The sequence below is a fragment of the Lagenorhynchus albirostris genome, chromosome 4 (assembly GCF_949774975.1).
Source record: "Lagenorhynchus albirostris chromosome 4, mLagAlb1.1, whole genome shotgun sequence".
NCBI lineage: Eukaryota > Metazoa > Chordata > Mammalia > Artiodactyla > Delphinidae > Lagenorhynchus > Lagenorhynchus albirostris.
This window is the reverse complement of record NC_083098.1, coordinates 96,768,782-96,791,846: the sequence shown is the minus strand read 5'-3', so window position 1 is coordinate 96,791,846 and position 23,065 is coordinate 96,768,782. Positions and strand designations below refer to the sequence as shown.

The 23,065-nt window shown below is 36.0% G+C and overlaps 1 protein-coding gene across 3 annotated transcripts in view; it reads left to right on the top strand.

Annotated features, from left to right (window-relative positions):
• ZCCHC4 (zinc finger CCHC-type containing 4) overlaps positions 1 to 23,065 on the top strand; it is a 47,332-nt gene that overhangs the window by 4,396 nt on the left and 19,871 nt on the right. For all 3 annotated transcript variants that reach the window (XM_060147333.1, XM_060147335.1, XM_060147334.1), the window contains 3 exons: positions 13,569 to 13,844; positions 14,370 to 14,450; positions 22,421 to 22,493. In XM_060147333.1, the coding sequence (XP_060003316.1) occupies positions 13,569 to 13,844; positions 14,370 to 14,450; positions 22,421 to 22,493 (430 nt within the window). The remainder of the gene's footprint in view (positions 1 to 13,568; positions 13,845 to 14,369; positions 14,451 to 22,420; positions 22,494 to 23,065) is intronic.

Sequence of the window (23,065 nt, the reverse complement as noted above, 5' to 3'; positions counted from 1 at the left end):
AACTGAGCACCACTGAGCTAGGCACTATGCGAGGTGTTTTCTGTGATATATTGTTTAAATCCTGCCAAGGTGGTTTACTTAGATGAGAAAATTGAGTACTTGGAGAAGTTAAGTAACGTCATCAACTTCATACTATTAGAATGAATGAGCAGTGACTCAAACTTATGTCTCCCATATTCTAAAACAGTATTTTTAAGCATATAAGCAGATAGTAATTAATATATGATGTGTAGTGATTTAATTTAAGGAGATATAAGGATATAAAACAAAGAGTTATATAGAGATATATTATTATGAGATTATTATAATGAGATAGAATATCGAAGATGCAGAAAGTAGAAAAATATCACTATTGGTTTCTCCCTTTGAACCCATTACCTTGGTCATTTTGTAGTCTTCCTTCTGGCCTTTTTTCCTATGCAGAGGTTTGTTGTACAAGATTGTGGTCATAATGTGGACATAGTTTTGTACTCTGCCTTATCACTTTTAGCTGATAAGCATGTACTTCATATTATTACATAAGGATATTGGTGATGCAGTTACACTCTATAAGAAAATTTAGATGATCTTCTTTCCTTGCGTAATAAGATTTTAGTCTGGAGCTAAACCACTGTGCAAGACTTCGTACTACCAGAGTGTGGTTTTTGATACTGAAGAATTTTTGAAATTCACATTTCATGTTAGTTAGAATTTAAAAACACTGGCTAGACTATGGAATATTAAAGAATTTTCAAAAGGTTATTTCTTGGGGGCCATAATTTCATCTGTTATTTAGTGCTGATTCTTGAGAGCATGTCTTAATAAAGTCATTTTCAACATCCTAAATCATCTGGGACCCAAAACCTCAGATTTTGTTGTCCAAGCCTCCATCCATTCCATCCATCCAGTCATTTATTCATTCTTTGTTGAGGGTTCAGAAAGAACTTAAAATGCTAGTAATGGAGTTGAGATATATTTAAACATAATACAGTGCAAAAGAAGAATGTTTTGTGTTGACAGTATTCATAGAAAAGATTGAGTACTCTGGAAGGTCAGAAGCTTTACAGCTAACTCGTGCCTTAGCTGATCAATTCAGTTTAAGGATATAGTATTCGAACAGGTTTGGGAGGATGGGTAGAAGTTTTTGCTTTTGAAATGTAATATCACTGATTTCACTGGATCACTTTATAATTGGTGCTCTCATGCTTTCTTACATGCTTTCGAAAAGAGTGAAAAGTTTGAAATCAGTCATTTCTCAAAATTAAAAATTTTGCCTTTTTAAAACCAAAGGCTTACTAAATTACCTCTTCTGTGTTATTAATTACTCTCTTAGTGTGTCTTCAGCTTGAGACTGGCAGATTATTCTTGTGTGTAAATGGATGTAAGGATGACGTACTGTTACTTGAGATTATAATTATTTTCTAATTTAACTTTATACAACTCATTTATGTTATCTTATTAAATAACTACTATATTTGAAAGTGTTAAAATGCATTAAAACATTATACCTATTCTATAAAGCAAACTTTTTATCTGTTACTGTGACATAGCAATAGCTTTTCATTGACTGATTTAGTTTTGAAATTATTAGAAAGGAATAATGGTAGCTATTGAGATAAATTGACCTTTCTTACTTGATTTTTATTATGGAACTGGCAGTGCTGCACAGAATTCTAGGTTCTACAGAATAGGATTTGATGTTCATTTTTCTAATTTCAACCATGCTTTATATTTCATATGTGTTCAGTTGACAGATTTACACTTTGTGTCTGAGACTTGACTTTCCTTATAGTTTTTAGCTGCCTGTCATGCCCTGAAATGTGCTATTCTATTATGTAGTATGTTGACATCTTTATCGTGACCGCTGAAGTCTTAGGGAGGATATATTTTAATGCTAAAATCAGCATTAATTTATGTGCATCCCGATAGTTTTGTTTAGTTGATATTTCATTCGGTTATGTTTTTTTCAGAGCTCATTTAAACTCAGATTTTCAAGGTCTGCTATTAGGGAAATGCCATAAACATAATTTGTCTACTCCCGGAAAGTCAAATGGAACATCAAATGGAGATCAATAAAAATGACATTTCAAAATGCTAGCCTGCAATTTGTGAGTCATGCTGAGCCATGCAGCAGAATGAATTTCTTCTCCCCCCTGGGTATGTGTAGTAAGTACAAATGAGGAAGGAGCACTGAGTAATCCTTAGTTCCTGAGAGTCTCAAGTTCTTCCTACCAAACTTAAGAAAAACCCCTTGTGTCTGAATGTTATGTTTAAAGCCATACAGTTGAATGATAATGACATAATTTTGAATAGAAATATGCGCAAGATCTCAGTTCATCTTTTGTCAAGAGAAAGTTAATAAACTAGCAATGGAAGCTTTCTGAAGGACAGTTTTGACCAGGCACAAAATACATCAGTGGAGGTTCATTTAACATTGTTCTTTTTTTCCTTCATTTAAAAATAATTAAACTTAGTGCCTTAAGATAGTCCCATGTAGTGAGTGAATTGCCACACTAGCCCCTCGCCTTGAACTTTCATCTCTTCCTGGTGATTTTGCAGCTTCTGCTGCCTTCAGTTGGCTTCACTTGGTGTGTGATAGGCAGTCCTTTTGACCATATTTGAGTAGCAGAAGCTGGCACAGCGTTACCTATTTAGGGAGCTTCCTTTCTCCTTTTTCCTATAAAGCCCTTGATTGTTTTCATCATTCATTCAATGACAACTATTTACTTCTCTAATATCAAAAGTGTGCTTCTGCTCCATTTCTCTGTTTTGGTCCCTGAGTGCATGTACAATAACTTTCTGTTTTGGGACTGAGTCATAGGATAATAGCAGTGACACTCCACCTACAGTCTGGCTGATGGCAGTTATAAATCATGTCTCAATATCCTAGATGCTAAAATGTGAAAATGTTTGCATCTTAGAAGTGATTGGATTTTGCTTTGTGATCCAATCTGACAGGCTTTCTTTTTTTTTAATTAATTAATTTATTTGTTTTATTTTTGGCTGCGTTGGGTCTTTGTTGCTGTGCATGGGCTTTTCTCTAATTGCGGCGAGCAGGGGCTGCTGCTGCTACCTTGTTGAGGTGAGTGGGCTTCTCATTGCGGTGGCTTCTCTCATTGTGGAGCGCGGGCTCTAGGTGTGTTGGCTTCAGTAGTTGTGGCACGCGGGCTCAGTAGTTGTGGCTCGCGGGCTCTAGAGTGCAGGCTCAGTAGTTGTGGCTCACGGGCTTAGTTGCTCTGCGGCATGTGGGGTCTTCCCGGACCAGGGCTCAAATCTGTGTCCCCTGCATTGGCAGGTGGATTCCTAACCACTGTGCCACCCGGGAAGCCCCCAGGCTTTCTTTTAATGGGTGGGTTTAGCCCGTTTTTATAGCGGATATGACAGATATGCTTGGTCTTAGTTTTATTATTTTTATACTTCCTGTTTTTATTGCTTCTTTTTATGCTCTTTCACTCTGTGGTCTGTGTTTTTTTTTTTTTTTTTTTTTTTGAGGTACATGGGCCTTTCACTGTTGTGGCCTCTCCCATTGCGGGCCACAGGTTCCAGACGCGCAGGCTCAGCGGCCGTGGCTCACGGGCCCAGCCGCTCCGCGGCATGTGAGATCTTCCCGGACTGGGGCACGAACCCGTGTCCCCTGCATCGGCAGGCGGACTCTCAACCACTGCGCCACCAGGGAAGACCTGTTTTTCTTTTTTTCTTTAATTTTTATTTATTTTTGGCTGCGCTGGGTCTTCGTTGCTGTGTGCGGGCTTTCTCTAGTTGCGGCGAGTGGGAGCTACTCTTTGTTGCGGTGCGCGGGCTTATCGTTGCAGTGGTTTCTCTTGTTGCGGAGCACGGGCTCTAGGCGCACAGGCTTCAGTAATTGTGGCACGCGGGGTCAGTCGTTGTGGCTTGCGGGCTTCAGAGCACAGGCTCAGTAGTTGTGGTGCACAGGCTTAGCTGCTCCGCGGCATGTGGGATCTTCCCGGCCAGGGCTCGAACCTGTGTCCCCTGCATTGGCAGGCGGATTCTTAACCACTGTGCCACCAGGGAAGCCCTGTTTTTCTTTTTTTAATGTGTGTTTCTTCTGTATTTTTGTTCTAATGGTTGCCTTTGTAACTTTTTAAACCATATTTAATTCTTTTTTTTTAGATTGCCTTCCTCCATTTAAAAATGAGAAATGATTACTTAATATGTTTCTTCTTCCTCTCTCTTTCCTCCTCTATAATTACTGTTTTTTTAATTAATAATTATTTTTAAAATTTATTTATTTATTTTTATTTTTGGCTGCCTTGGGTCTTTGTTGCTGCGTGCAGGCTTTTCTCTAGTTGCGGCGAGCAGGGGCTACTCTTCCTTGCGGTTCATGGACTTCTCATTGGGTGGCTTCTCTTGTTGCAGAGCTCAGGCTCTAGACTCGTGGGCTTCAGTAGTTGTGGCACTCGGGCTCAATTACTATCTGATTTTAGTTGGTTATTTCTTTTTAGGGTTAACCTTTATGCCTTTGAATATTGCTTATAGCTCTTTTACTTGGTTTTTCAGTTTTAAATTATATCTTTTGGCCGATGGCTCTAAAGTATGAGAAAATCAATACACTTTTTGATTTCCCTTTCCCTTTCTCTTCCCATACCAGTTTTATTTGGTTTTATATTATTTACATTTTGTACTCTAACTGTAATACCCATATTTTTTCTGTTTTTAGTCTGTGGTCAAATAGATTTAGTGCTGACTGATAGCCCCTTTGCTGTAGTTTCTTCACTCATCTCCTATTTGGCTGAAATTCATCCTCTAGCAGTTTTAATTTTTTTAGAAAGGCTTTTATTAATCAAAAAAATTTAAATCAAAATATCTGTGTGGCTATTGTATGATTCCATTTATATAAAAATATATAAATCATAATAACTTCTTTCCTACACAGCTTTTTATTTTCCTCCTAGTTAATAACAATTTTGAATTTATTTGTTGTTATAGTGACTATTTGCTTAATTATTTATGTGCTCCAGAAATGATTCAACTGCAAACTCTCTGCCTGTTGTCTGAATCCTTTCAGAACATTCAAGCGTAGCATAATCTATTGGTTTCATCTTCTTGGAGAAATTTGTCCTAGAGCTTTCAGAAATGTTCCCATCTGTAATGGTTGCCCTTTCTCCTTGGCATCCAGCTGTCCAGCAGGTTCTTCATGAAGAATCCAGGTAATATAACTATATAACCTGAGTTCTTCCAAGTCCAGAAATATTTAATTCCTTTATTCTTTTTTTTTTTTGAAAATTAGAAATTTGATCTCTTTATTTTTTCTTTTACATATATATTTTTTTAATTGAAGTATTGTTTAATTTACAATGTTGTGTTAGTTTCTGGTGTATAGCAAAGTGATTCGGTTTTCTCTTTCTCTCTCTCTCTCTCTCTCTCTCTATATATATATATATATATATGTATGTGTATATATATATATATGTTCAGTTATATATTCTTTTTCAGATTCTTCTCCATTATAGTTTATTATAAGATATTGAATATAGTTTCCTGTGCTATACAGTAGGACTTTGTTGTTTCTGTTTTATATACAGTAGTGTGTATCTGCTAATCCCAAACTCCTAATTTATCTCTCCCCACCCACCTTTCCCTTGTGGTAACCATAAGTTTGCTTTTTATGTCTGTGTAACTCCTTTATGCTTGAATGGCACAGTACTTAAATATAAAATTATTTGGGTGTATGTTTTACTTGGGGACTTTGCAGGATTGCTTCATGTCCTCCAGAGCAGTACTTCTTAAATGATCTGTGTTAAAGGGTCAGTCTTTTGCTTGTTTGCTTGTTTTATGTTTTTATTTTTATTTCTAGTCCACTGGGATCAGATACTTCTGTAAATATAATAGAAATAAATAACTAGAAAATAAAATGGAAAAAAAGAGAAGACATACAAAATACAAGCCCACATTTTTTGTTATTAGATTGAACAGACCTAAAAGTACTCTGTCTAATTGGTATAAAAGTTTCTAAACATGTACTCTGGATGTCTGTCTTTGTCTCATCAGGAACTGGAAACATTTGGCGGCCAGCTCCAGTGCATGGCCCTCTTTGCGGAGCACTGTTCTAGAGTTAAGTAGGTACTGTAGATGTAGGGGCCAGTTTGATTTTGACCACCCAGCAGTTGACTTGATCTTTTTCCTGAATGCTTAAAAGGAAGTAAATATCTTGAGATCTTGCATTTCTGAAAATACCTTTATGCGGATACTTGATTTATTAACCTATACAGATGATAGAATTCTAGGTTGGGAATATCTTTCCTTCAGGGTTTGGAAGGCAGTGCTCCATTTTCTTCTGTCTTCATTATAGCTGTTGAGAAGTTGAAGTTCAACAAGTTCATTCTTGATCTCTTATGTGTGACCTGTGACTTGTTTAATCCCTCTGTCAGTTTTTTAGAATCTTTTTATTCCTAGGGATGTCACATGTCATGATGATCTATCTGATGTAAGTCTGTTTTATTTTATTTTGCTTGGTGTTAGGTAAATCCTTTCAAACTGAAAACTCATGTTCTTGAGTTCTGAGAAATTTCCCAGATTATGTCCCTATTGCCAAAGAATGAAAAACCAAGTCTCACATGATTTTAGGGCAGAGTACAACCCAGTTCTTGCTTAGTGATCTTCTGGAATTGTCTTTGTTTTCTTTGAGTTTAACTCTTCCCTTTCCTTTAAAGCACTTCTCAATACCTTTTATTTAGGAAAATTTCAAGCATACGCAAGAGCAGAGAGAACAGTATACTAAGAACCTCCTGCACCCACACCCAGCTTCCTCAGTCATCAGTACGAGGCTAATTTTGTTTCCCCTGTACCCTTTACCCCGACCTCCAATCTGGACATTATATAGTTCTACCTGGAAACACTTCTCTATGTATCTTAAGAGATAAGGCCTTTAAAAAAAAAATGATCACGATACTATTAAAATACCTAAAACATAAACAGTTTTTTAATATTACGTAGCAAGCAGTTAGCGTTCAGCGTTTCTCTGGTTACCTCATAAATGCCAGTTTATAATTGGTCTGTTCAAATCAGGATCCATAGAGACTTTACACATGGCAATTGGTTGATATCTTTAATCTTTTATTCATTGAAGAAACAGAGTCATTTGTCTGATAGAAATTTCCATATTCTGAATTTGGTTGATTGCATCCTATAGTGTCAGCTAACATTTATTCTATCCCCTGTATTTCTTGGAAAGTAGAGGCGTCCCCAGCATCGAGTTCAGTTTTAGGAGCAACCTCTTCTGTAAGTTGTGTGGTCTGTTTCCTTTTATATCACATCAAAAGGCAGATAATGTCTGGCTGTTCACTTAGTGTGTTATAAGATTGGTTGTGTGTTCAGGTCATATAGGTATAGGCCAGCCTATACCATCCATTATAAAGTTCTATGTCACTGTTTCGTCTAATGATTTCAGCAGTAATTGATGATCATTGCCTAGAGTTATAAGGGTTTACAAATTCCTGTCATTGCTCATGCATTTATTAGCTGCGATTCTTTAAAGAAGAACTTTGTCTCATCAGCTGTTGACTTAACCGTGTTTACAGTTCATCTGGGAAGTCAAGATAAATGTTTAATTCTTCCCCTCTTATTGTTTGTTTTCAGCCTGTTTTCAGAATAATGATTCGGTACCCCAGCAACTTACAGAGTTGACTTATCAGGGTCATTGTTCTTTTATTTTTAATATCACTATGAAAACATGTATTTTAAAATTTTAGTTATTTTTTAGTTAATTGAAATTATTCTTTTTGGTATAGCATTTTTTGAATTTGATTTAATTTTTACAATATGATGGAAGTTATAGGTAGGGTGCCCATATAATTTTAATCCAAACCAGAATACTTTCTGAGAGTAAAAGGGGGCACTAACTAGATGGAACTCCAGGACAGCAGATGTAAACTGGGACTGTTCTGGGCAAACAGGGGTGTATGGGCACCCTGGAGGAATGTGGGTTGTTAGGGGGAAATTAACATTTTTTCCCCAAGTTTTTCAGCTTTACTGAAGTACAATAATTTGTGTACAATAAGTTGCATGTATCTAAAATTACAGTTTGATAAGTTTTGACATGAAACCATCTACTCATGAAACCGTCACCACAATTAAGAATATGAACATATCCAGTTTCCTCCTCTACCATTGTCCTATATTCCTCCATCCCCAGAGGCCGCAGATAACCACTGATCTGCTTTGTGTCACTATAGATTAGTTTGCATTTTCTAGAATTTTATATAAAGGAATTATACAGTATATAGTATTTTTTGAGGGGATATGTGTCTAGCTTCTTTTACTTAGCATAAATATTTTTGATGTTCATCCATGTTTAAGTGTTTGTATCATTAGTTTATTCCTTTTTATTCCTGAATAATACTGTGTTGTATGGATATATTTTCACCTGTTTGTAGACATTCAGGTTGCCTCCAGTTATTGCCTATTACAAATAAAGCTGCTACAAACATTTGTGTATAAGGGTTTGTATGGACTCATGTTTTTATTTCTCTTAGGTAAATACCTAGGAGTAGAATGGCTGGATCATATGATAAATGTGTTTAACCTTACCAAACTGTTTTCCGAAGTAGCGGCATCATTTTACATCCCCACTAGCAATTTATGAGGTTCCAGTTTCTCCCCATTCTACACAACACTTATTATTATTTTTTAAATTATAGTCATCATATTAAGTGTGATGTAGTATCACATTGTGGTTTTGATTTGCATTTCCTTTGATTGCTAATGACGTTGAGCATCTTTCCATGTGCTTATTGGCTATTTGTATTTCTTCTTTGGAGAAATGTCTGTTCACTTCCTTTGCCATTTTTTAGTTGGTCTAATTCTTTTTATTGTTGAGTTATAAGTATTCTTATGTATTGTGGATGCAGTTCCTTTACCAGATACATGATTTGCAAACATTTTCTCGTTCTTGGGTTGTCTTTCCACTTTCTTGGTGGTATCCCTTGCAAAACAAAAGTTTTTAATTTTGATTAAGTCCAGTTTATTTTTTCTTTTGTTGCTTACGATAAGGGTGTCTTTTGAAGAAAAGTTTAAAATTTTGATTTCCAATTTATTGGGTTTTTTTTAATACTTTGTACTTTTTAAGTCCTATTTAAGAAATCTTTGCCAAATCCAATCATTATTATTTTCTCCCATGTTTTCTTCTAGAAGTTTTTTAGTTTTAGCTCTTAGATTTAGGTCTATGATCCATTTTGGCTTAGTTTTTCTTTTTCTTTTTTTGGCTGTGCTGCATGGCATGTGGAATCTTAGTTCCCTGACCAGGGATTGAACCCATGCCCCCTGCATTGGAAGCATGGAGTCTTAACCACTGGACCGGGAGGGAAGTCCTTGCTTAGTTTTTAAATATGATATGAAATAGGGTCAGGCTTTTGAACTTTTTAAAACCAGTTTTTCAGTATCTGCAAAAAGTCCTGCTGAGAGTTTAATTGAAATTGTGTTGAATTTATAGATAAAATTGGAAAGAATTGACATCTTAATAATACTGAGTTCTATAATCCATAGCCATGGTATATCTCTCCAGTTACTAAGTCATCTTTAATTTTTCTCTATGACATTTTGTAATTTTCAGTGTACTGGGGTTATATGTCTCTTGTCGGATTTATTCCTAAATATTTTATATTTTTAATGCTATTTTAAATTGTTATATTTCAGATTTCAGTTTCTGATTATTGCTAGTCTAACAATAGAGTTGATTTTGTATATTATCTTTTATACTTGGTAAGCTTACTTATTTAACAGCTTTTTTGAAGATTTTCTTAGGACTTTCTATATACATGGTCATGTCTGTGAGTAAAGAAGTTTTAATGTTTCCTTTCTAATCTGTGCCTTTTATTTCTTGTCTTATCAAAGTGGCTAGAATCCCTGGTCAGTGCTGAGTAGAAATGGTAAGCGTAGACATCCTTGCTTTATTCCAGTCTCAGGAAGAATGCATTCAGTCTTTCATCAGTGATGTTAGCTGTAAGTTTTTCTTAGATGCCCTTTATTAGGTTATGGAAGTCCCCTTCTATTCCTAGTTTTCTGAGATTCTTTATCACAAATGGATGTTTGATTTTTGTCAAGGGCTTTTTTCTGCATCTAAAGAGATCATTTTTTTCTTTTTTTTGATTTTTAATATGGTGCATTGCACTGATTGAATTCAAACATTAAAGCAACCTTGCATATCTGGGGTCAACTACACTTGGTCATGATGTATTACTTACTGTCTTTATATATGTGTTTTTGATTGACTAAAGTTTTGTTAATAATTTTGAGTTTGTGTTCATGAAGTATATTGGTGTTTAGTTTTCTTATAATTCTTTTCTGGTTTTGGTATTGGAGTAATGTTGGCCTAATGAAATGAAGCGGGAATTATACCCTCCTTTCTGTTTTTTGGAAGAATTTGTACAGAATTGGTATAGTTCCGCTGTTTTCTAATATCCAGTGAGAAATCTGGTATCATTCTTATCTTTGTTCTTCCGTGTCTTTTTTCCCTCTGGTTTCTTTTAAGATTTTTCTCTTTGTCAACTGATCTTCAAATAATTTTATTATAATGTATCTTATAGTTTTCTTCATTTCTTGTGCATGGGGTTCACTGAGCTTCTTTGATCTTTGAATGTAATTTTAGAAAATTTTAACCATTATTTTTTCAAAAATTTTTCTTCCCCCTCCCCCCTTTCAGGGGTCCATTTTCATGTATTTAGGCCCTTTGGTGTTTCATTTTGGATAGTTTCTAAGGCTGTGCCTTCGAGTACACCAATGTTTTTTTCTGTAGTGTCTGAACTGCTGTTAGTCACATCATTTCAGACAATTAAAAAATCTTTATAGGTTTGATTTGGGTCTTTTTATATTTTCCATGGCTTTCCTTAGGCTCATGCTTTCCTCTACCTTCTTGAACATATGGAATATAGTTATAATAAAATGGCTTGAATGTTTTTGCCTACTGATTATATTATCTCTGTCATTTCTGAGTTGGTTTGAATTGATTGGTTTTCTGTTTTTTTTTTCTCTAATCATGGGTCATGTTTTCTTGTTTCTTTGCATACCTGGTTATATTTGATTCAGTGCTAGCAGTGTGATTTTTACCTTGTTGTATACTGGATATTTTTTATTCCTTTACCTATTTTTGAGCTTTGTTCTAAGATACAGTTAAGTTACTTGGCTAATGTTTGATACTCTTGAGCAGGAGTTGGCCAACGACAGTCTGCAGGCCAAATCTGGCCATGCCTGTTCATTTCTGTTCGGGTTTGTGGTTGCTTTTGTGCTGCAGCGATAGAATAGTCATGACAGAGAGAATGGATCGCCTGCCAAGCTCAAAATATTTACTGTCTGATCCTTTATAGTCCCTTGCTTTTGAAGGTTTATCTTTAAGCCTTTTGGAGGACCAGAGCAGCCTTGGGGTAGGGCTGATTTCTTCCCACTCCTGAGGCTGTATGTCCTGAGCGCCCTACCTCATCCTTGTGGATTCAGAGGTTTCTCACTCTGGGCCCTGGGTGATTGTTCTACCTGCTCATTTCCAGCAGTCCTCTCTCTCTTGGTAGGTAGTCTTTTCACGTACCTGCTCAGCATAGACTGGAGGGGAATCTCAGCAGGCCTTGGAGCACTAGCTCAGTGTCTGCCGTCTGCCTTCCGTGTACTCCATGCGTACCATCCAGTGCTCTGCCTTGTCCTCCACGATTTCTCAGCTCTACCTCATCAACTTGTTGTGCTGTGTTTGGGGCCTCCATCCTGTGCAGCCAGCTCTCCACAGGCAGGAAGCTGAGCAGCTGTACTGCTCACTCACCTCTTCCCTTCTCTCGGCGTTCACTGTTTGGGCTGCCAGTTGTCCGATATCTTTTTTTTCCTACTTTTTTCTTTTGTCCAGTATCTTAAAACTGTGGTTTCATATATTTTATCAATTTTTTGAGGGCCAGGATGGTAAATCTGGTCTTTCTTGCTTTTTCGTGGCTGAATGTGGAAGTCTTCAACAATGAACAGTTACTAATGAATGGTAATAGTAGTAAATTCAGTGTGTCTGTTGCCAAGGAGGGTGCTGGTTCCTTCCACTTGCATCTCATGTCTTAGGGGCCCTTTTCTCTACTGACACTCTTACTTTGAATTACTATTAAAGTTTCTTCTAATATCATGCTCCTTTTTCTTTGCAGTCATAGATAAAGCTGTCAAAAGAACAGTTATAGAAATAGAAACAAATTACCAGCATGATGAGCTTATTTCTTGCTATCGCCATTCAGAATACCTATTTCTCACTGCCTTGGGTGCTTTGAAGTGAAACTGTGCTTATATACAGAAAGTTTTAATATCCACCTTGATTCTATGTTAAGTTCACAGTTTTTACAGTGCAGTTCAGAATTTAGTTCAACTGAAATCATATGACTGTTCTCAAACTCTAAGAATCCTTTAGTGCACTATTTGACATGCTTAGATCTAGACATTTCTGACCCTCTATGAGCCATGATAATCTTACTTATTTTTCTTTTGTTTTCTTATTCTGCTTTCTTTTTTAAAATTTTTTAAAATTTATTTATTTATTTTTGGCCGCTTTGGGTCTTCATTGTTGTGAGCGGGCTTTCTCTAGTTGTGGTGAGCGGGGGCTACTCTTTGTTGTGGCGCACGGGCTTCTCATGGCAGTGGCTTCTCTTGTTGCGAAGCAGGGGCTCTAGGCACATGGGCTTCAGTAGTCGTGGCACGTGGGCTCAGTAGTTGTGGCTCGTGAGCTCTAGAGCACAGACTCAGTAGTTGTGGTGCATGGACTTGGTTGCTCCACAGCATGTGGGATCTTCCTGGACCAGGGCTCGAAGCCATGTCCCCTGCATTGGCAGGCGGATTCTTAACCACTGCGCCACCAGGGAAGTCCATCTTACTGTGAATTCTTAGCTGGATTGCATATACAAAATCAGCAGTTTTAAAAACATACTGTGATTGTCTTCTCTCTTTAATCATCAGTAATAAAATGGAAAGAGAGGGGCAAAAAACCCAAAGTAGTGGCTTTGAAATCAGATATAAAGATGACTTGAAAGGGATCAAATAGGCTATCTGGTATCGTATTTCTTAAGGCTTTGATTATTGTTTTGCTGCTTTGGAGTGAGCTTCTCAGAACTGCCTCCATCAGTACTGCTAAGAATAGAGGAACTTTGTGGGAACATTTTTTCTTTTAGGAGGTAATTTTTCTTGCTATGTATGCCATAAGAAATTGAAGAATGATCTTAATTTCTCATTTGAAAATGACTGTCTTACTGAGCCAGACTGTTTAACACCCCCAAGTTAGAACACATGGATTTGTCAATAAATTTAAAGGTGATAGTAGTCTCCATTACTACTAAGTTGTTTGAATAATATATTATATTCACATTTTAAATGGATATTGATCTTCAGCCAGTGACTAAATTGGAGCATCTCAATTTTTAAGAAATCGCTGATTCTTTTCCACTTTGTAGGTATGCAGCCAGACATAAATCCTAGCCAACATTCCACAGATTGTTTCGTACCTTTGCTTCTTCATGCAGTACTCTTTAGGAAGTAATAATACTTTTTGCATGTTAAACCTGGCGAAAATCAATTGTCTTTAAAGCAACAAACTTAAAATGTATTCCTTTGTGTTTTGTTGTGTCTTGAAGGTACTTGAAGTTTATTGAGTTGCCCTTGTCTCAGAGAAAGTTTTGTCAAAGATGTCAGCAGTTGCTGTTGCCAGCTGATGAGGAAAAGCATCGCAAGCATCAGATAGTGGGTGATATTTCTATCACCCAGTTAAAAAGGCCCAGTCAACTCCTTTATCCATTGGAAAACAAGAAGACAAATGCCCAGTATTTGTTTGCTGATAGGAGTTGTCTGTTCTTGGTAGATCTACTGTCTACCCTTGGGTTCAGAAGAGTACTGTGTGTCGGGACACCAAGGTATGTTATATGGTATTTTAAACATTTTCCTATCACCACTATTTAAACTGTAAGAAAATTTATTAAGTAGTTATTTATTGGGTTGGCCAAAAAGTTCATTCAGGTTTTTCCGTAAGATATGGAAAACCCAAATGAACTTTTTGTCCAACCCAATACTATGTGCAGGTTACGACATGAAGCTTCAAGTGTACAAAGGAAATATAAAGCATGGTCCCTCTCTGAGGAGTTTGTAATCTTTATTCCATTTGAGAGAAATCTTTGTAGATTTCTGATATATGATAGGAGATTCTTTCTGATTTGATTCTTAAGTTATTTATTATTTTAGAGTTTTCTGTTTCAGATGAGATCCATCCACTGTTTTAAAAATATTTGTGAAATTTAAACCTTGCTTATACTTGCCAAATTTTCCTCAGTGTTTCACTGAAATATTAGAAATATCAGGAGAACATTGATGGGTTTTTTGTTTGCTTGTTATCTATGGCATTTGTAATTTCTTATTAAATTTGCTTTCACTCATTGCTTTAGGTTGCATGAGCTGATCAGGTTGAAAGCATCAGATGACAAGAAGTCTAACATTAAAAGCCTTCTATTGGATATTGATTTTCGGTAGGTTTACAAAGTATATTTATTCTCCTTCATTGTGTTCTGTTTCTTTTTAATGTTTTCGTCTTATTAATCCTATTACAATCCTTTACTTAACATTTAGAAGTAGTGATTGGTTATAAGGTATCATTTTAGTCGTATAGACTCAACATGTAATCTTCCATATTTCAAACAGGGAGGTGGTAGATTTCTCCTTTTGCTAGTGTGCTTCCTGAATTTTCTCTGTGAATATGTCTAGTTGTCTTTGGCTTATAATTTAGAGATACATTTCAATTGAGTGAAATTTCTTCTAATATACTTATTTTTCAAGGGTAATTCCAAATTTCCTCCAGAATTTAGTTTCATCATGATGTTTTAAGTGTGATAAGACATGTATTTTAATATTTTTACTGGATGATATGCATACTGTCTTTCACTGGACATGACCTGAAGTGAAGGGAGCGCTAACTAGGAAATAGAAAAGTCCCGAGGCAGAGGATAAACAAACAGATAAGCTTGTGGGAGAGGGTCAGAATTAAATGGCTCCTGATGTGTTGGAACAAACAGGTGAGACAGTGGACCACATCTTGAGTCCCCCCTCTGGTGGTAATTGAGAAGATACAGACGTTTGACTTACAACACAGGATGGCAAATGTGTCCATCCTCAGACTCTCTGATTCTGTAAACTTGAAGTACTCTTCCTAGTTTCTGTAATTGTTTGATTTCCAGGAGTTCATGGTGAGTCTGTAAGACACTGTGTTCTTAGTATATTTTACTTGTTCTTGAGTGTATTGAAGGAATCGGGCTTTGAGTTTCTTTTTATTTAATCTGATAGAGTCTATTTGGCCAATATTCCAGCATTTCTTGGATTCTCTCTAGTATTATTACTCAGGTTCTCTATGAAATTACATATGCTTTTTCTCCCTAAAAACAGGCAGACAGATTTTTAAAGTGTAGAAGGTCACAATAAAATGTACAGCTTTCGTTATTTATTTTTCTTTAGACTTCCAAGTCAACTTTAGGTTATCTAATATAAGCACATATGTTTCTCAGAAATAACCCACACTTTCTGTAACCCTCATCCCTTATTAACAGGACTAGCACACACTTTACAAATACCTGCTTGATGGGAGTAATCCTCGGGAAAATGGAATTCCATAAGTGATAATATGGACTTCTTCTTAAACTCAAATTCTTTTTTTAAATTGAGTTATAATTCACTAAAATTTACCATTTTAAAGTGTGTATTTCAGCAGTTTTTGGTATATTCACTAGGTTCTGCAGCCATCACCCATGATTCCAGAACATTTTTAATCACACTACAAAGAAACTCCTTACTTCCCCTAATAACCATTAATCTGCTTTCTGTCTCCATGGATTTGTCTATTCTGGATGTTTTATATAAATGGAATCATACAATGTGTGACCTTTATGTCTGGCCTCTTTCACTTTAGCATAATGTTTTCAAAATTCCTCCATGTCATAGCTTATAACTGTACTTCCTTTTATGGTTGTGTAATATCCCATTGTATGAATATCTCAATTTCTTTTTTAACTACCATGTTTCTTTCCTAAAGTATTATTGTTAAATTATTATAAATGTATTATTTTAAAGGTAGAAATTTAACTTTTGAGGTCTTATAATAACAATATTAACAAAACTAGTATTTAGCGAATACTTGTCACTTGTCAAACCCTATTCTAAATCCTTTGATCCTCACAATAGACCTATAAGGTAGATACTATTAACATTCTCCTTTTCCTCAGAATAGAAAACTGAGGTACAAAGAAATTAAATAACTTGACCAAAGTCACAGTTTATAAATGTCCAGCTCAGGATTCAAACCCAGTCAGTCTGGCCCCCAAAATTGAATTATCCTCTGGAAATAACTTTGCTTTTGGAAGTGTATATAAGCCTTTCTTATATAGCCTGTATTTCTCTCTTGTCATCCTTCTAGGTTTCCCTTTTTCCACCTATCCCCCTGCTTTGTTCCACAATAGTTTGCAAATGCGTTAATAACTGGTTTCCAGGTTATTCATGTATTTAGAGTCAGGCATTCATATTAGTCAGGAATCTTTCTTTCATTAGCATCCCAGAAATCCATTTATGTCACTGCGAATGTATTGGCTCACACTGCTGGAGTCTAGGGTATAACAGGCTTCAGTCCAGTTGAGATCCTGGACCTCACATAATTTTTTAGAGCTCTGTCTTTCTCTCTCTCTACCTCTCATTCTGTGTTTCTCTCTGTACTGGCCTTATTCTTCAGACAGCTTCCTTCATTCTGCCAAGGACTTTGGTGGGCAGCAGCTTTAAACTTACATAGTCTCAGCTGAACTGCCCAGTAGAAAAAGAATCTTTCCCGAGAGCTCCAGCAGCAAAACTCCAGTGAGTACTCTGCCTACCTTGCCTGGGGTTACATAGCCATTCCAAAATCATCACTGTGGCCTGGCAGATAGAGTGCTATGGAGTGGGTTCTCCATAGGAAATAGATGTTTGACTGAAACGAGGGGAGATGTAGGTACTAGAAAGACAAAAAAAAGACAAAAGAAAAGATGTCCACAACTGAATTATTCAAGACAATATATGTCAGTTGTCAGCAGCACATACGTTTTCATCTCTCTTGGGTATTGTATTAATTTGCTAGGGATGCCATAACAAAATACCACAGACTGGGTGGGTTAAACAATAGGAATTTATTTTCCCACAGTTTTGGAGGCTAGAAGTCGAAGATCAGGGTGTCAGTAAGTTTGGTTTCTTCTTTTTTTTTAAAATTTATTTTATTATTTATTTATTTATTTTTGGCTGTGTTGGGTCTTTGTTGCTGTGCGCAGGCTTTCTCTAGTTGTGGAGAGCAGGGGCTACTCTTTGTTGTGGTGCACGGGCTTCTCATTGCAGTGGCTTCACTTGTTGCAGAGCATGGGCTGTAGGTGTGCAGGCTTCAGTAGTTGTGGCACACGGCCTCAGTAGTTGTGGCTCGCAAGCTCTAGAGTACAGGCTCAGTAGTTGTGGCGCATGGGCTTAGTTGCTCCATGGCATGTGGGATGTTCCCAGACCAGGGCTCGAACCTGTGTCCCCTGCATTGGCAGGTGGATTCTTAACCACTGCGCCACCAGGGAAGTCCCAGGTTTGGTTTCTTCTGAGATCTCTCTCCTTGGCTTGCGGATAGCTGCCTTCTAACTGTGTCATCACATGGTCTTTCCTGTGTGTGTGCACATCCCTGGTATCTCTTTATGTGTCCAGATTTCCTCTTCTTATAAAGACACCAGTCATATGCATTGGGGCCCACCCTAATGACCTCCTTTTAACTTAGTCATCTCTTAGTACACCTGAAATTAACATAACATTGTACATCAATCATATTTCAATTAAAAAAATTTTAAAGGATAAATGCTTAAAAATTAATTTAATTACCTCTTTAAGGGCCCTCTCTCCAAATATAGTTACCTTTTGAGAGACTGAGGGATCAGTGCTTCAGCATATGAATTAGTTGGGGGGACACAACCGAGGCCATAACAGGTATATACCTAGGAGTAGAATTGCCTGGTCATGTGGTGATTCTATGTTTAACTTCTTGAGGGACTCCCAAACTGTTTTCCAAGGTGACTGCACTGTTTTATTTTACCAACAGCAATGTATGAGAGTTCCAATTTCTCCACATCTTTGTCAACACTTGTTATTCTCTGTCTTTTTGAAGTAGTGTCTCATTGTGGTTTGTTTTGCATTTTATTGGTGGCTAATGTTGTTGAGCATCTTTTCATGTGCTTATGGCCAATTGTTTATCTTTTTGGAGAAATGTCTATTCAGTCCTTTGCCCATTTTTAAAATTGGTTATTTGTCTTATTGTTGAATTGAAAGAGTTCTCAATATATTCTGGATACTAGACCCCTATCAGATATATGATTCGTAAATATTTTCTCCTGTTCTTTGTGTTTTTTCACTTTTGATGGAGTCCAGTCATTCTGTTTTCTTTGGTTGCTTGTGTTTTAGGTGTCATATCAAGAAACTATTGCCTAATCCAAAGTCATGAATATTTTCACTTGTTTTCTTTTAAGAGTTTTTAATTTTAGCTCTTATATTTAGGTCATTGATTTCTTTTGAGTAATTTTTATATATGGTGTGAGGTAGGGGTCTAACTTTATTCTTTGCATGTGGATATCCAGTTGCCTTGGCACCATTTGTTAAAATGATTATTCTTTTCCCATTGAATGGTCTTGGAACCTTATTGAAAACCAAACGACCATAAATGTATGGATTTATTTGTAGACTCTGTAAATTCTATTCCATTGATCTATGTCTGTCCTTATGCCAGTCTCACACAATCTTGATTACTGTTGCTTTGTAGTGAGTTTTGAAATTACAAAGTGTGAGTCTTTCAACTTAATTCTCTTTCAAGATTGTTTTGGCTATTGTGGGTTCCTTGCACTTCGATATGAATTTTAGAATTACCTTCTCAGTTTCTACAAAAAAGCCAACTGGCCTTTTTATAGGGGTTGCATTGAATTTATAGATCAATTTGAGGGGTGTTTTCATCTTAATATTAAGTGTTCTGGTTCATGAATATGAGATGTCTTTCCATTTATTTAGATATTCTTTAAGTTCTTTAAACAATATTTTGTAGTTTTCAGTGTGCAAGACTTGTACTTCTTTTGTTAAATTTGTTCCTAAACACTTTATTCTTTTTGTTGCTAGTGTAAGTAAATTGTTTTTTAAAATTTTATTATCTATTGTTCATTGCTACTGCCCTGTTTTTAAAAAAATTACAATAAAGTATACATAGTAAATATAAAATTTAGCATGTTAAACATTTTTTAAGTGTATAGTTCAGTAGTGTTAAGTAAGTGAAGTACATTCATATCGTTATACACATTTTCCAGAACTCTTTGCATCTTACCTGATGTACTTTTAATTTGAAAGATTTATATGGCCCTTTAACTCTTTTGCCTTAAATGCCATGCCTTGAAGTTTTACCTTTCTTGAGCTTGTAGTTCAAATCCCCTGGTCAGAATAGGGGTAGGGGATGTGGATAAAGTTGTTTTATAACCTGTGGAATACACAGGTGCTTTTTTTCTTTGTGTGTGTAAACCTGTGTGTGTGTGTTGCAGACAAAAGCTGAAGGTATAGTACTGTGGTATCCTAGCATAGCTTCCTTGATAGCTACTCTTGTTTCTGAGTCAGTTCTGTAAAAGGTCAACATTGGGTGCTAAGATAGAGCTGGTTTATTGACATATGTTTGTAGCCAGAATGAACTCAGCCTGTTGCCTGTATTTACACTATGATGGAGTGTGGGGTTGGTTCAGATTTCTCACAAGGACCACAGTTAAATTAGGGAAACATTCCTTTGTGGTATAAAGTGGTACTGAATAGTTCCTTCTGGCACTTTGACTTTGGCTTGTTGTTGCCCTGTGTAAGGTCTGTGCAGGGCTGCAGAGAACTGCCTCAAATCCAGGGCTATATGTAGATGTGCGGTAAATGTCCTTTTCTGGGGGTCTAAGATATGAAGTTAACATTTGCTAAGATGGATTTCTATATGCTCTGATTTTAGCATGAAAGATATGAAACTCTGTTTGGCAAACTATCATCCAAATAAAGTTGTATCAAAAAAATGTATTTCTTAGGCTCATTTCATGAACTAGATTTATTCAGCTCTTGATTACATTTCCTTTGTGTAGAACATGTTTCATACTTGGTAACTGACTCAGATTTAAAGAGAATGAATGGCCAAATTAAATGAATGTCCTTTTGAGCAGTTTTCAAGTGCATGCATTTCTGATTGGTTTTGTTTGCCTTATTCAATGGAGAGAATAATTCTTTGTGGCCAATTTCATTCTAAGAGGGTGATGTTGAGTGATTTTTCATAATTTAAAATATGAATAATTATGCTTCCTTGTTTGTGTTTGATGGAAACTTAGAGCTGAAATCTTGGCTTTTTTCTCTCTCTGGCTCTGCCCACTGCTGCCCAGAACATTTTGGATGAGTGTGCTATGCTGAATTTTATGTAAATAAAATTTTTTTTTAATTTTAAAAAATGACTATTGCATCATGAAGCAATGAAAATAAATGGAGGGTGGTAGAAATATATTTTAAAAGAGATTGTATTTTCCCTTGCTTACACAAAGCAATGCAGGAGCGAAAAACACTCTCAAATGATGGTTGATCCACAGCTGTACTAGTATTAATATATATGTGTAAATTAAGTAACTGATATAGCTATATTATCAGCTATTTGGGATTTGGTTAAAGAGGAAGACATTTGTTTATTAATGGTAATTTACATTGTCCCACAGTGTTTTGGAATGTTCCTTGGGTTACAGTATATAGTTTAAATATTTTTCAGTTATTCAAACCTTCTGTTTATTTCTTCAGTGAAAATTTGTTTTATGAAATCATCAGATGTACTAACAGTATCTTAAGTGATATTAAAGGATATTGTACTGAGAATGGTGAACAGCTGTTCTTCCATCTCCACAGAATAACAAGAAATGGATTTAGATTATAGGAGGAGATATTTGATTGGGCATAAACATAATTCCCTAACATTAGAGTCACTGAGACATACATCTTTATAGCTGGTATTTATTAAAATAATGATACCTGACATTTCATTATATGCTTTGTAGCTGGCATTGTATTCAGCACTTTACATACATTATCTTATTTATTCTTACCAAGTCCTATGAGGTATTATAGAAACTATTTTCCTATTTTGTAGATGAAGAAATGGGGGCTCAGGTAGGTTAAATAACTTACTAAGATTACACAGCTAATAAGTGAGAGACCCAGAGTTTGAAACCAGACCACCCGACTGTACAGCTGTACTCTTAGCCTCAGTGTAATAGGAAGAGGATAAACTAGGTTTGTCCGTTGTATTAAATACTCAGCATGGTTGGTGATCAGTTATAGATGGTCATAAATAACTGTGAGTAGAAGTAGAAGCAAAGAAGCGCCGTATCGTGATTTGGTTAAAGAAGCTGTGTAAGTAAGGATGTGTCCCTGATTTTTTCTCAGTCTTTCCACTAGGTTATGAATTCTGTAGAAGGATGGTGTGGTTCATATGTGAATTGTTTATGACAAAACTGTGGAAGTTCAAAATCCTATTGAGGTAAAAGAGGTTTCTATATTATACAAAAAAACCTCAGAAATCAGCAAGAAAGACATTAAGGCCCATAGACATAAATGGGCAAAACATACCTAGGCAGTACAAATAAAATTAAGGAATAAAGAAAACTCAGTTTTGTAAGAAGTCGAATAAATGCAAATTTAAGCCATGATGTGGTATGAATTTTGCCTAGTAAATTAGCGAAAATTTATAAAATGTTAATACCCGAAGCTGGTATTCTCATTCATTACTGACTGCATTTTAAAGTAGTATGTTAGAAGAATAAAATGATTCAATCAGTAAATAAATATCCTCTTTCCTGGCACTAATTCAGTATATATGAAATGTGTGTACTTCTTTTCTCTTACATATTGAGAAGCATATTTTATTAAGCTAATTCACAATAGACAGGAAAAACTCTGTATTAAATACCTTTTTTTGTTAACCACGGAAGAAAATAATTAACAGCTGTTGAGAAGAAATGTTGATTCAGTATTTTCCTTAAAATTATTAACTATGAGAGATGTATTTTAATTGCCAGCCCATCTCAAGCTTAAGTTGCATAATAATCTATCAGGAACATGATTATTTATGTAGAATCTTCTGGTCCGTAGGAACCAGAAGATTATATGTGTTTTTTATATATGAGTGTTCTGTAGTTTTGCCACTGGTTTATTAAACTTGGGACCATAATTTAAGTTTGTTATTCATCCTCTGTTGCTGACTTCTTGAGATTTTGGGAAAGTATTCTTTATTTCAAAAAACTAAAGGATGATGAAATTGATTTTATTAAAGGTGTGATTTCATAGTTTTAAAATTTAGTTTACATTTATTTATTTATTTATGTATAACTATGACCAGACAAGTAACTGCAGTAATAAACAAATTATCTTACAGGTATTCACAGTTTTATATGGAAGATAGTTTTTGCCATTATAACATGTTTAACCATCACTTCTTTGATGGAAAGGTAAGAATTATGACAATTATCTCTTTCTTTTATTGTATTTCCTTCATTATTTTTCTAGGGTCCCTCAAGAGCAAATGGTGGCTTTTCTACCATTTATTGATATTTATTTTTGTTCATTCACTGAGTGTGTATTGAGCACCTAGAGGTGATCATGTTATTCATCTTTCATGACTTTTCACTGCTTCTTGGGTGAAGAGCCACTTTCTCACCAAGACTCACGTAGCTGTTTGTGATCTGACCCCTGCCACTCTCCAGCCTGTCCTCTCCCTGTTCCTGCTTTGCTGTTCATGTTCAGGACATATGACCTTCATCTCAAACTGGCCTTTCCAGCACAGGGGCTTTTGCCCATGCTGTTCCCTCCACCTTCTACTCTCTCTTTGCCTTGTTAATGTCACCTCATCCTTCAGAACCCTGTTCCAAGTCACTTTCTTTAGCCTCTCCTGGCCCTCAGACAAGGTCAGGTTCTCCTTTGTAGATTTATGATGCTGTAATTAAATAATTCTGTAGTTAGTTGTTTGCTGTTTGCCTTCCTGATAAATTTCATGTCCCAGTTAAGGGGATTTATGGTTTTA